This window comes from Microtus ochrogaster, unplaced genomic scaffold, assembly GCF_000317375.1.
Source record: "Microtus ochrogaster isolate Prairie Vole_2 unplaced genomic scaffold, MicOch1.0 UNK20, whole genome shotgun sequence".
Lineage (NCBI taxonomy): Eukaryota > Metazoa > Chordata > Mammalia > Rodentia > Cricetidae > Microtus > Microtus ochrogaster.
This window is the reverse complement of record NW_004949118.1, coordinates 710,791-725,806: the sequence shown is the minus strand read 5'-3', so window position 1 is coordinate 725,806 and position 15,016 is coordinate 710,791. Positions and strand designations below refer to the sequence as shown.

The window sequence follows — 15,016 nt, the reverse complement described above, 5'->3', positions numbered from 1 at the left end:
GAGTGAGGACTTTTGTTTTAGTGTGCCCCTGTTTTCAGGAGGGAGGACTTTTGTTTTAGTGTGCCCCTGTTTTCAGGAGTGAAATGAACACAGGCCAAGTAGAGAATGTCCTCTTTGTTTTCCTGGTGATGAAAACATAAACAGAGAAGCTCCTACTCCTTGAAACTCTGGTTACTTGAAGGCTATCAATAGTGCACCCTCAGAGGAACAGGTTGCCCACGATGTCCCGTTTCTTCACGACTGTTTTCATCTGCTCCTAAGTTAGTTCATACATAGGTCTTTGACAAAAGTGATCTTTACAGAGTGAGGCCGGGAATGCCACACCTCATAGTAACCTTTGCAGGGTTCCAAAGAAAGCGGAAAACTCCTAGGAAGAGACACACAAAGGCACCAGGATATGTATCTGTAAAGGCTCCCGTGCAGCATCTGCCCCAGAGAGAATTTATATTACTGTATGTGGGAACTCTCTGTCTAGCTATAGGTTCCCAGCTTGATTAAAGAAAACTCAAATCAATTTCTCAATCCATGCCTTCAGCGAAGGCTGCCAAGGGTGGCATTAGCATAGCCATCTCTGGGGGATTGGCTCTTGACCCCCCGGGTGAAAGTTTTGTATTACTGATTTGGCACAGGCACCGAAAGCTGCAGCTACGGCCATTCAGTTCCTGGACTAGAACTCTAGTCGGCAGCTGCAGACTTGAATACTTTCTCTGCTCACAGTTTAGGAAAGAAGTCAAAATGCTTCCCGGTGACCTTTCAGATTTGGGACAGTCAGCAGGCGTGCTCACTCTTGCAACAGGACTTTCTCAAGCTGCTACTGCATGGCAGCCCCTGTATGTGCCCTGGGAGGACCGTATGTTCATCACGTTTATGATCATGTGGGAACAGTGGAGTCTGGAGCTTGGTATAATGAGAGCTAGGACAGACATTCATAAAATTCTGCAAAGCCAAATAGGCTAGAAACCAGGATTCATGGTTTTGTAAGTTGCTGGCTAACAAAACTTAAATGTAGCCTAGGGTTTAAAAAAAAAAAAAGCCTTACTTTTACTAAGCCTGCTTTGTGTTAGAATGAATAGGCAGAAGAAGGGGGAGAAATGTTATCCAGTTCAAGATTTGGGGTGTGAAACTTGCAAACTTGGTTCAGAAAACACTCTGGTTTCTTTTCAGATCATAGAAATCCTTTACCTTTTTTATTTGAGAAGAACACCTTCACTTGTGATACATTATTGAATTCTTGGGTAGGAAATAAAGCTTATCAAGTAACAGCACACCACAAATACACCTAACAAGATACTTCAAGTGTAATTGGGTTTCAGCTGAAAGTTCACCTAACCCACTGGAGGCAGCAGGATCACTGGCCTCCCTTTGAAGTCAAAGACGCTCCAAGGAGATGTTGCCCAGCTACAGCTGCAGTCTAACTGTGTTGGTATCAAGAGCCCAGACAACAGCCTAAGTCTGCCTGTAGTGCTTTCCCAAGACCCTTGTTAGCTAAAGAAACTACACACAGAGCAGGTTAGAGCTATTTAGTAAACTTGGTGATGCCCAAGAGACATTTTCTTCTTGATGTCTGATATTTTTAAACAGTATTTTCTACTGTTGATGACATCGCACTAACAATGGAGATAGAGGCCAGGTGAGCCAGATCAGATAGGGGACGAGAGACCTGGCCTAGAGTGGTCAACAGGGTCAACAGGTAGGCACTGAAGCTTGCAGGTATTCTTGCCAGAGAAACAGCAGCAGGTAGGAGAATCAGGGGATGGATAGGAGAACCCAGACAGGAAGCAGGGCCTCAAGTAGGAGCGCGACACGAGAAGCAGAACAGGTTAGAAGAATGACTTCCCCAAAGGAAATGAGTTGGGGTTCAGCTAGCAGCCAAGTGCACCTTGTAGTTCTAGTGTCTAAAACTTGGTTAACTCGGGACCTGGTACAGCGCTGAGAAGGCAATGCAGGCTAGGGGCCTCATAGTAGAGACGTCAGGGGTTCTGGCTAACTCAGAAAACTGCACTTATACCTAAGGGCCACTTGGACTCCCACCATAGCGGTTCTCGATGGTGACTGTGCCTTAGAGTCCTGCCAGGAACTCTGGAAACACTGGCACTCACTCTACTCCAGAGAAATTAAGTAAAAATTAAATTAACCAGGCTTGAATATATGTTAGACTCTGGCTCCTTTGGAAGAGGAGTCGTATCTTTTCTTCTGTACCCTGAGGGCTTAGCATAGAGCCTGCTATATTGTATAGTAGTTAATCTGTCAGATGAAAAAAAAATTGCTGCCATGTTAGCTTTCTCATCACCATGACAACTATCTGACGTAAACTTAAAAGAAGGAAAGATTCACTTTCCTCATGGTTTGAGAGGTTTTAGTTTATGTGGCAAGGAGGACATGATGGAGCAACCAACATTATAACAGGATACCTAGGAAGGAACAGGAGACCATCTTCAGTGACTTACATCCTCCATGTGGGCCCCAGCTCCTAAGGGCTCTGGGCTTCCCAAAGTAGTACCATGAGCACCACCACATGAGCCTGTGGGGGACATTTCATAGTTAAACAATACAACCACCATGTTTTGAGCAGTGTGACTCTTGTACCATCAGAGTGTGCCCGTTATCCTAGGCATCTTATAATTCATGACTGGTTGCAAAGGATGAGATGGGAAAGGCAGGTCCAGTGGAGGCCACAGGGTAGGCACGAAGATGATTTGTAAACAGAGGTTTCTGTCCTGCCCAGTCCTGCAGCTGTTCAATCCCAAAGAAACACACAGAGGCCTACATTAATTATAAAATGATTGGCCTATTAGCTCAGACTTATTATTAATTAGCTCTTACAACTTAAATTAACCCATAATTCTTGTTTGTGTTACCCATGTGGGTTGGTCCCTTTTATCAATGAGGCATTCTTATCTTGCCTCCTCTATGCCTGGGAGGCAACTGCAGACTGAGCCTTTCCTCTTCCCAGAATTCTCTTAGTCTGGTTTCTGCACCTATACTTCTAGCCTGGGTACTGGCCAATCAGTGTTTTATTAAACCAAAATGTGTGACAAATTTTTAAAGTGTACAAGAGCAGTATCCCACAGCATTTCCCCTTTTTTCAAAACAAGAACTCTGACTCTAATCTCCTTTGCTTAGCTTTTTTTCCTGATTATTATTCATAACAACTTGTAACCAACACTTTAAACAAAGATTAAACATCCATAATACATGTTTTGGGAATGTGGGCTTAGTTTTCTAGGCTTCTTGTTGGTCAGGGGTGCTGATAATCTTATGGAACCCTAAAGAAAATTTAGGATTATGTCCAAGTCCTGACTGGAATATTCTGTGAGGCTGGATCATCTCAGCCAGCAGTCTTGAAGCTGTTCTGGATGTAGAACTCCAGGAATCTGCAAAAGAGGTCCTCTGAAATGTTGGGTCATTTGGGCCAGCCACTCCTATTAGAAATTTCTTGGGGGATGGTCTTTCTTGGTCAAACCTGATTTTTCTTAACTCAGAATGAATCTACAGCCTCTCATTTCCTGTGGAAACAAAAGCAAAATCACTTCTTCAAAGTAACATATCCTTTGACTTAAATGTTGAAGTCAAGGCATTTTTTAAATTTATGGGTTGGATTAATCCAGCAGCGTTTATAAGCAAATGTGTTTTAACAGATGTTTCTCCTTCCTCAGCAGTCAAACAATTCAAAGACAACACAATGACATACAGTATCCAGATTCTCTGTGTATTTTTCATCTGTACATGGCTTTAATGTTTTACTCTATTTTTATTTTTAATATTTAGGTTTTTGAGACAGGGTTTCTCTGTGTATCTTTGGCTGCCCTTGAACTCACTCTGTAGATGAGGCTGGCCTTGAACTCACAGAGATACACCTGCCTCTGCCTCTTAAGTGCTGGGATTAAAGGTGTACGCCACCACATCTGACTACATTTCTTTCTTTCTTTTTTTTAAAGGACTTTATCCTTTTCCTTTTCTCTCCCAAGCCTATGTATATTTTTAAACACACTGTAAACTATCATTTTTTGTCTGAATCTGTCTTTATTGTATATGTTCATCTTTTTCTGACCACATAAGTCTTTAATTTGGTAAGGGATATGATTAGGATTAAAGCTGCAGCCTTGCCGCTTAGATCTTCACCACTCCTTGGCTTCCTGAAAGTCTAGCTTCATGATGGAGGTACTGGTGGGAGCCATGTTTATTACCACAATTCTGTGGTGTTTCAAAGTCCATGCCACCACCAAGAAGCATGCTGCTGGGCTGCTCATAAACACCATTTAAGTGTTTGGTGGCAGACCCTCTTCAAAGAGCCGCATACTTTTTGCTGCTAAAACTGAGTCAGGAAGCCTCTCTTAAAGGAGCCGTGCCTCTGCTTGCCTCTCGCAGACAGAGCCCACCTGAGCCAGTGCTGCTCCCAAGATGCCATGCTCCGCTCTGTTCTTTTGTCTGTTTGCAATTTTTTTTCTTGCCAACCGTTTGGGTGCCATTAGCAATGCCACCATGATGATAGGTCAGACAAGTGTGCCAAGTGACAGGACTGCTCAGTGATACGTGCCACTGACCACAACAATCCATCTCTGTTTGAGTCAGCTGTTCTTTCAAGATTTTAAAGGTACATATGTCATACTCATGCACATATACACATGGAGCAGAATGAAAACGCTCCTATTAGTGCTCATGTAAAAGACTGTAGGATTACATCTCGTTATGAGATGGGCAGGGAAGTAAACAGCTCACCGACATATGATCTTTTGTTATTATTTTATTATCTGTTTATTGGCTTTTTTTTTTAGAAAAGAGAAAATTGGGGTAGATTAAATTAAGTTTCAAGGGGTTTATGTTATCCCTGATCATTTCTTAGCTCCTTCTCATACTGGGAGGTCAGTGCAATGCCACCTGTGAGATCACTGTGAGATCAGATGGCCCTGTGTCTACAGTAAGGATTTTTATAGGTTGAGGCACTGACTAGAGACAACTTTTCTTTTTCCTGAAGGTTTATTTCTGAGCATGTGTGTATGTGTATGTGCATGTGTATGTGGGGGGTAGGTGTACAAGAGCGCAGGTTATCTGTGAAGTCCAGAGAAGGGTGTTGGCTCTCCGGGAGCTGGAGTCCGCGTGGGTTGTTAGCTGCTGTGAATGCTGGGAGCCAAACGCGGGTCTCTGTAGGAGAAGAACACATTCCCAATCACTGAGCCATCTCTGAAGCCTCAGGGCAATCTTTAAAGCCTTGTCAGTCCAAAATCACCCTTCATTTTTTTCTGCTCTAATCCCAGTGTGCCGCATGAACCTTCATGTTTTTAAACAAATTCACAAGTTGTTCCTGAAAAATCCCGAGTCATTGAAAACTTTGGTTCCCTTTTCCAACATACTTCATGGGAAAGTGGGTTGGCCTTTCCGTTAGATAAAACTACTCACAGGAGTCCTTTCTTGACTGCAGAACAGCAGACGTGGGTCTTGCTTTGGACAGTGTGTGTAAAATGAAGTAGGAAAGCTATGGCCACTAGGACAGTGCCTTTATTTCACTTGACGTTTATCAAAATATTTATGTCATGTGGAAGCTTTAATATAACATGCTCCAACAAAATATCATAACAGTTTTTAACTATGTTTTTTAAGTCACATTTTCAGCCCAGTGCCCAGAACATGTATATACAGAAAATATGGAAGATGGAGTTTCTACCTTTACAGAATTTAACTCTATTCTCAATAATTAAAGAACCAGAGCAACACTTTGGAGAATAAAAATGCTACTAAATAAATAGTCATCTTCATAACATTTTATATTTTAAACCTTAAGACCCAAATAGTTCAAACTGGTTTTATCTGTTCTCTTTATTGTCCAACTATTAAAATAAATTAACTACCGTCATCCATCATAGGTACAATTAAATTTGCACAGGTTGGAGAAATGTTCACACCTCTCTACTTGCTACAATGTTACCATGTGCCAATCCGATATAATTGACCAAGAAAAGTTTCACAGACAAGGAAAATGCTTAGATACTAGCTGAATCTGCAACTGATTCCTACATCACTGTCTATCCTAGAAACTAGTTATTTTTAAGTTATAATTGAATTAAAAAAAACAAAGAACAACCATGTTCTTTTCCAAAAGTATAAAATATCATATTTCTTAGGTTAGATGTCAGTTATAAGATAATGAGGTAAGATTCACACATGTTTTAGATAAAGGGAATACATCAGCTAAGGTTTAAATAGCATATTTGAAAGGAAATATAGAAAAGAAAGCAACATCTTTTGTTTCACTTCATATTTCATATAATATCACCAGTTACATTACAAAAATTAATCTCCGTACTGCTTCAATGAGTTAGTTCTCTCTTCTTCTCTCAACACTATTGAGGCATTAGGACATCAACTAAGCTTGACCATTCTGTCCTGGCACACACTTGTGTTTAGAGATATTTGGCTATTAAACCTAGCCTGAGTTTGATACTCAGCACCATGAAATAAGTAAATAAATAAATAACATTGGTTTTAAGTATCCAACTGTTCTATTTATCTGAGTTTACCACAATCATCAATTCTCTGATTTTCATTTTAAGACTATGACATTCCATTGAAAAGACTGTTTCAATAACTACTTTTTGATGCATGTACTACAATTTATCACTGTTTGCATACAGCTCAGAGCCATAAGTACCAACCTTATTTGTGGAATAGGGTCGCAATTTAGTGATGTCTCTACCAGTAAGAAGGTGTTTGTTTGTCTATCTTCCTTCTGGTTGTTTTCAGTTCTTAACGTGTTTACCAGTGAATCCTGGTAAAGAGCTTGTAGTAATTTGGGGGGGGGGGAGATTAACAACAACTATCCCAAAAGTGAGAGAACTCAACTTAAAAAGAGAGCTAACTGGATCCTTCCTCACATTGTACGGGACACACCAATAACTGGAGTCTGTACATTCTATACTGATGCAAACAAATCAGGAAAGGCAGGTTACAAATCAGAAAATATAAGTGGAACAAAGCTTTTATGATTCTGTTGAAAAGTCAAAATTATATGCTATTCTCATGGTACTAAGGGACTTTAAAGAATCTCTCAACATAGTTACTGATTTTCAATAAGCAGAAAGAGTTGTTTAGCATATTGAAACGTGGAATTTATATCAGATGACACAGAATTGACTTCATTATTTATTCAGGTACAAGATAAAATCAGTAATAGACATCATCCAATGTACATCCATTCCCATACGGGTCTGCCAGGTCCTCTAGCACAAGGTAATGCAGAAATTGATCAATTATTGATTGGAAATGTACTAAAGGCCTCAGAATTTCACAAAAAACATCATATCAATAGCAAAGTCTTTAAAAAGGGACTCTTCCATTACATGGCAACAAGCCAAGGAAATTATAAGATGTCCTACTGTTTCTTTAACAACCAAACACCACTAGCTGCAGGAAGCAACACAAAGGGTACTCAAAGAAATGCAATATGGCAGATATATGTGTTCCATTTTGTAGTATTTGGAAAATTAAAATATGTACACCAAACTATTGATAGTTATCTTCAGGTTTTCAATGGACAGTTGCTTTGGGTTTGGAAAATGCCGATTTGGTAATCACACATTTGCTATAAGTTATGGCCATCATGGGTATACCTGCATAAATAAAGACAGACAATGGTCCACCATATGTCTCTAAGAAAATTAAACAGTTCTTTGCTTATTATAATATAAACCATATTATAGGTTTACCACACAATTCTACAGGACAGGCAGTTATAGAAAGATCAACTGGAACTCTAAAGGACATGTTAAATAAACCAAAAAGGATGAAAAATATCCCCAGAAATAGATTGCATAATGCTTTATTAATTTTGAATTTTTTACATACTAATGAAAAAGAAACAACAGCTGCAGAGAGACATGGAATAGTAGGGAAAAAAACTATGGAATTAAATCAACCAATATACCTTAAAGATGTACTACTGACCTCAGAATAGAAACCAGACCATGTGTTATGTTGGTGAAGGGGTTTTGATTTTGTTTCCACAGAAGAAGAAAAACTATGGATATATCAAAATTGATAAAGATTCAATTTGAACAAGAGACACCTCTTAATTAGAAGACAGTTTTTCTTAAGGTATAATATATATATATAAGGTATAACACACAGACACACACACACACACACACATATATATGTTAAACTTTTTGTCATATTAATGGTCACATGGAGTACTACCTAATTCTAGAAAAAGGTTTCATCTACCTTCCTGCACATGATTTTGGGTTTGAGTCTCCATCAGTTTTTTTGCAGTGAACCATGAGCACACCTAACCCAAAAGTCTCCATAAGGAGGATGGGGCCTCACAATGATGACTCCTCCAGGAGTAGGATAACACCACGAAGCTGAAACTAGATTGCTCAGAATACTTTCGGTGTGGCTAGCTGAGATGACCCAGCCTAACAGACTACTCTAGCTAGGACTTGAGACAAGCCCTGCACTTTCCCATTACATGTAGACTGCAAAAAGTTAGATACAGTTGCCTCTCACAGGACTTAGCAATTAACCCAAAATTTCTTTTTAGGATCTCCTAAAGATACCATCGCCACAGACAGCAGAAAGTAAATTTAAGAATACTTTATGATTCTTAAATATTTATTTATTAAAATACAAATTAAATATTTCTATATTTCCCCTTTTGCCAGAAATAAAAAAGAAGGCTAAAACTAATATAAGAAAACTATATACAGTAAGTACAATGACTATATACAATATATACAGGCAGTAAGTACATCAACAATGTCTAGTTCATTTGCATTTGACAAATTCAGAGAAAATACTCCATATCTATCCCATATTTGTGAGTCCAAAGTCTTATACCTAATTTACTTTCTGTCATAACTTGCTTTCTGCATCTGGTAAACAAGGCAAAATGTAACTATAACTAGTCTTCAACTACTGCAGAGACCTGAGAAGGAAATAATATTAGTTGAGTAAGCAGGAAGTACCAGTAAGTGATTTCCAAAAAAATGTGAGTGATGACAGAAACAGCTGACCTACAGTCCTAGCATATCTGACAGACTTTTCTGTGCAGCAGGATATTCTGAAGGGCTGTCCCTCCATGTCTTGGCAATGTTTGATAGTCAAGTCACTTTCTTTTGTGCCCTGCTTGTCCAATTAGGACAGCATACTGTCAGCAGTTGAGGCAGGGGCATTTTGTTGTCCTGTGGTTTACTTTTGCCACAAAGAAAGAAAACTCCATGTGGAGTTTCTTCCATGTTCGTTATCTTCTCTGAAGTAAATTGGTACTGCCCTGAGCAGACATATCTCTTTGTCATAAAAATGCCTATGTTATTAAAACATCTTAAATGCCATATTCTGGAGATATCTGACGTGCTTGAAGATGACCTGTCTATCTAAACTATATCTTACCTAATGTGACTACAGGTTTGGTTATAATAGGTGACTAATTACTAAGCTGCATTTCCTTATTATCCTAAACTGGTAATAATAACCTTCAAAGACTAGAAATTTGCATTACATTGTTAGACAAGCTGTATAGGTACAATACCTTGAACAAGAGTAGAAACATATGTACAATATGTTTTTAACAAAATTAATCTCAAATTTGTATCAATATACAAAAATTTGTACATAATATACAAAAGTCCAATCCAATGTAAAACATTTAAAACTAATAGCTGCTTTTTAAAAGATTCAATAATCTACCTTTTTATCTTATCTATATTCTCCCTTTTTTATTTTTAGAGTAGATTTAATAATCTACCCCTTTATCCTATCCCCTTTTTTCTTTTCAAAACAAGAACCTTGAATCTAATATCCTTTGTTTAGTTTTTTTCCTTACCATTACCAATAATAACTTGTAACCAACCCTCTAAACAAAGACAAACATCCATAATCTATTTTTTGGGAATGCAGTTTTCTAGGATACTTCTTGCTAATTGGGGGGTGTTGATAATCTCATGGGGACCCAAAGAAAATTTAGGATTATGGTCAATCCTGACTGGAGTATTCATGAGGCTGGATTCTCACAGCCAGCAGTCTTGCGGCTGTTCTGGATGTAGAAGTCATAGGAAAACCGTCTCTATTTAAGCTTAACCTGGAAGAAACCAGTTAGGGTTATCAGAACCGTCACTAGTGAAATGTAAGTAGATTCCATGTGACAGTCCGGAATTCTCCAGTGTGAGTAGGGCCCTCAAGAGTGGACTTTGATCCATGAGCATTGACTCTCAGGGAGCTGTGTGTTTTTATTTCTTGGTTTGTGGCCAGGTTGTAAGTGGGTGAGGCTTTAGAGTTCAAAGGTTCTCTACAGAATTGGAACAAAGGTGAAGCTCGTAGAACTGCTCCTGTTTGTCAAACTCTAGTATTTAGCTTTAGAAGAAAAAAAATAAATCGAGTTTTTAGCCCAAATAATACTTTTCTTTACAAACTTAAGTCATGTCTTTACTATAATAAAGAGCAAGCAGAGTGATTCATTTTCTCTGGAAAAGGATTACAGGTAAGAACATAATAAATATGAATAATTGGTAATGCTTCCTAAGTAAACACTATGCAAAAAGTTAAAAGATTTTGTTAACACCCATCACTTCCCTCCTCATTATAGTGATACAAATATGCTGACTTTGTATTCTCACAGTGACTCTTGAAAACTCTGTGTTGTAATACTACCTGGGCACAAAGACTCTTCAGCACCAGCCTTTGCCTGAATTCCAGCGAGCACATTGGTTAGGACTTTATAATATGGGTGTGAGCATTATGTCATGAGTCATGTGCTGTCAGGAACAGAAATAAGACAGGGCCTGCAACTTTACAAGGACCATATGGCAGATGCTTCACTTCAGGAACAATTAAGCATTTGATTGATTGCTATTTTAGGTTACTTATGAGTCAACTATGATAATAAACATCTCTTTAAAATAAGACTTCAAAAAATCTGCTTAAACTAGGGTTCTTTCCACTCTTTACATGTGTTAACCATCACTTTCTGGACATATACACAGATATGGAAGTTAAAGTGTGCATTGCCATCAGTAAGAACACAAGTTATGTCAGATATTGGGATCGGGATCCAATAGCCTGTCACTCATTGTCTGGGCTCGGTTTCTTCTTGATCCACCCTAGTAGGACCTTGGCACTCTCTGCCGCCATTGATGGTTATATTGGACAGTGCCCAGGATGATGGGCTTTCATGGTGGTATCTACAGACAAAATAGATCCCTTTGGGAAAAAATCTATAGGAAAGTTTTCTAATACTTGAAAAAGAATAAAACTGTATCTTTCTGAGACTAAATACAATTTTCCTTATATTAAACCAAACCAAATTATACAAGACTGAATTTGTATAAGTAGAGCACATTTTGCTTCTTCCAAGCTGGATTTGGCATTAGATGTGCTGATGTACAAACTTTAAATTGCTATATTGGACGTCAGTTTTTCAATAAATCCTGTATCTAGTAGGTCACCAGAAAAGGTTAGAAAGACATTTTTTAAAAGTCTAGAGAGAAATTTCGAGGAGAAAGTCGAATGAGTAAGCATTACATACATTCTCTCACCCAGAATTATGCCCTTTTCAAAGGAAGAATGTCTGTGGGAACGTCTTCCAATCACCCCATAACCTCAGCGATTTTAGCAGCAACCTAGAGAAGATTATTACTGAATCATATTCAAATTTAAATGGGGATAAGTTCAAGGGATGTGATGCATTTCAAGATTGATTCCTGGATTTTAAGAGAAAATAATACAGAGTTATTTAATTTGGGAGAGTTATTGAAGCAAAGTCATAAATCAACGTTTCCTTTGCCTAAGACTGTTCATGATGACAATCAAATCCACTCCCTCACTGTGGCTTCCACGTCAGTCAGCTTCTCCTCAGTTCTGGACAGACACAGTGAGCTGCAGTGTTGACTTCACACTATGAAACACAACGGATTTGGTTAATTCCATCTTACAGAATGGAAGTTGAATTGCAGTGAACACTGGGGACCTATCCCTGGGCCAGGGATAGCTCTTAGTCTAAGGCTAAATAAAAGAAGCCATCTCAACACAAGAATTCTTAGGTAACTGGTTTCTATGACAAGTCCCAAATGCCTTTTTATGATCTTCTAGGTACCAAAGAGGTCGTTGTAAATGTGGATGACGATGGAGTCATTTCCTTGAACTTTGAATGTGACCAGATGACGCCCAAGTCAGAATTCGTCTGGTCCAAAGATTACGTACCTACTGACGACTCTCCACGGTTAGAAGTCGAAAGCAAAGGCAATAAGTAAGGAATATCTCTAATAACTCATTCCAGTTTCACCATAAGAACATGAAATAAGCTCCTTGCCCCCTACTTAACTTCCTGGGAATAAGAAGATGAAGTCATAACTATTTTATGTCTGCTGTTATAAAAGCACATAGCCAGTATAAGCCTTAAAATACTCCTCTGATGCATGGTTCTTGGAGTAGAACACATTTGGCTAAAGAAAAAGACAATCAAATTATCAACTTTTCTCCTCATTTATTCACTTAACATTTAAATGTTTAGTTGATCTTAGATGACAGACACCATGACTGGTAATGGAGCTCGCCAAAGTGAAAAAAAAAAAAACACAACAATCTAGAATATTGGTTTGTTCATTAATTCATATGCTGTGTTCCAGACAGGTGCTGGGTGCCATGACACAACAGAAAGCAAAGCAGAAGCCTGTCTCTGAATACACAGGCATTACACAGGGGGATAGCCCAGTGTCATGTCAGTTCTTAAGAGAAGTGCAGGAATAACATAGAAACAGCCAGAGTCACCTGCAGTCTGCCCAAGAGGAGAAAAACTTAGACTCCCCAGCCAAAGGAAAATGTCTTCGGAGGATGTGTATTATATATATGCAACACACCTTGGAGACAGGGCATTCATACCTGTGCCCCACCATCCTACAAGAGGTCAAAAAAAGGCTCCCTAGTGGAAATGACACTCCACCCAAGACAGCAAGAGTTACCAAACTTTAGCTTAGTGAGAGTGAGGAGGTGGGTAGGGATATGACAAGTGTCCCACACGAAAGGAGTATCATGTCCAGGGGATCAGCCATAGGGTGAGTTGACAGTCACACAGACCTTTCAGGCTCATTTCTAAGAAAAATATTTTGTTTTGAAGGACAAAAATGACCTTCAAAGACCTCGGGACAGATGACTTGGGCATCTATTCTTGTGATGTGACAGACACTGACGGGATAGCATCAAGCTACTTGATAGATGAAGAAGGTAAGTTTAAAATCCATGCACTCCTAGGTCTGATGTTGCTTTAATTTTCCTGTTATCATCACGTGACACTTGTTTTAGAAGGTAAAGGTTTGTCTTCTGTTTCCCCACACAGAAATAAAACGTCTGCTTGCCCTCAGTCAGGAGCACAAGTTCCCAAGTAAGTATCCTAGGTGCGGTCACAGATTCTAGTTTTACCAGCGTCACCTTGTGATAGAACAAATGACAGCTCCCATGAGATTAGGAGGAGTTTGAAGCCCTACCTGATGGCTCAGTCCTGTGATCTTAGTCACTCTGTAGGCGGAGACAAGAGGAAGGCAAGTTCAAAGCCTGCCTGGGCTACTAAGTTCAAGGCCTGAATAGACAACTTAACATGAACCCTGTCTCTTTACCTAAGAGCTTTAAAATACAAGCTGGAGATAGAGACAGGGAAGTCGTGAGTTCATGGTCTGGTCTGGGCTACCTGTCAGAGGGAGGGAAGTGGGGGCAAGGAGGCATGGAAGGAGGGAGGGAAGAGAAAGAGAGATAGGGAGTGGCTTGGGATATACATCACATGCTGGTGTCCACAGAAGAACTTTCTAGAAATGACCCTTTTCTTTGCCATTTTTCTCCAGAAATGCCAAGGTACTGACATAGAAAAAACTACTTCATGGGGCTATGGTTGGTAGAGTACCTTTGTAGCACTCACAGATGTCTGGATTTGAACCAGATGTGGTGGTATACACCTGTTATCCCAGGTAGAGGCAGGAATATCAGAAGTTCAAGGTCATCCTAGGCTATATAGCAAAATAGGAAGATAGAGGCCAGCTTGTGCTACCTAGGACCCTGTCTGTAAAGAAAGCAAACAGAAGAGAGAGAGAGAGAGAGAGAGAGAGAGAGAGAGAGAGAGAGAGAGAAAGAGAGAGAGAAGGAGGGGAGAAAAGAAAAAAGAAAAGAAATAGAAACACACTTCCTACTTCATTCAACAGAGTGGTGTGAAGATCCGTAGGTGTAGTATGGGTAGTTATGTTCTTCAATTTTGGACCACATTTGTATCTCCTAACGATACTCATTTATACGTTTTAGGCAAATCTGCAATGCTGGCTTGTAATAGAATATTCAAATGTCTAAATAAAGGCAATCTAATGACAACACTTTATACTCTTGGAAAATAGGGTAAAGAAGAAGAGCCCTTCTGAACTATTTATAAGTCCTAAATAAGGCACCTCCCTTATAAAAGATTAAACTCCACCGTGGACACCTAAGAGAAGAGAAAGAAAATAACACCCAAAAGGCTCACTGGTCTGAAACAATCTCTTACCCAGTGGCCAAAGTAGAGACACCTCCAGAGAAAAACAATCTGGCGTTTGAGAAAGCAGACTAAAAAGTGGTAGATACGCTCCCTCTTTTCAAGGAAGAACCTAAAAGACTCCTCGGTGCTTACAGCATATTTATTTGTTTTCCATATTCACGGCATATTTATTATCCTTCGGACGCCCTCTTTTGAACTAGGCTTCCCCGATGCTTACACATGTTTACTCCCTTGCAACTGTGGAGTTCCAGGAGATCCCAGCACATGGCCCTCACTTCCTCTGTGTGTTTATTAGCCATGGAACTGGAGATATTATTGTAGATGATGACTGTAAAGTTAGTTTTGAAAACTGTACAGAAGGTGACAGCCTCCCTGGACATTCTTTTTTTTTATTATTGAGAAAAGGAAAAAAAAAGTTTCCCCCTCCTCCCAGCCTCCGATTTCCCTCTCCCTCCTCCCACCCTTCTTCCCCTCCCCCCACTCCTCTCCCCCTCCCTCTCCAGTCCAAAGAGCAGTCAG

The 15,016-nt window shown here is 39.5% G+C and overlaps 1 protein-coding gene across 1 annotated transcript in view; it reads left to right on the top strand.

Annotated features, from left to right (window-relative positions):
• Positions 1 to 15,016, top strand: part of Myom1 (myomesin 1) — a 137,408-nt gene that overhangs the window by 90,381 nt on the left and 32,011 nt on the right. The window contains exons 23-25 of the mRNA XM_013353954.2: positions 12,079 to 12,235; positions 13,103 to 13,209; positions 13,322 to 13,366. Coding sequence (XP_013209408.1) covers positions 12,079 to 12,235; positions 13,103 to 13,209; positions 13,322 to 13,366 — 309 coding nt within the window. The remainder of the gene's footprint in view (positions 1 to 12,078; positions 12,236 to 13,102; positions 13,210 to 13,321; positions 13,367 to 15,016) is intronic.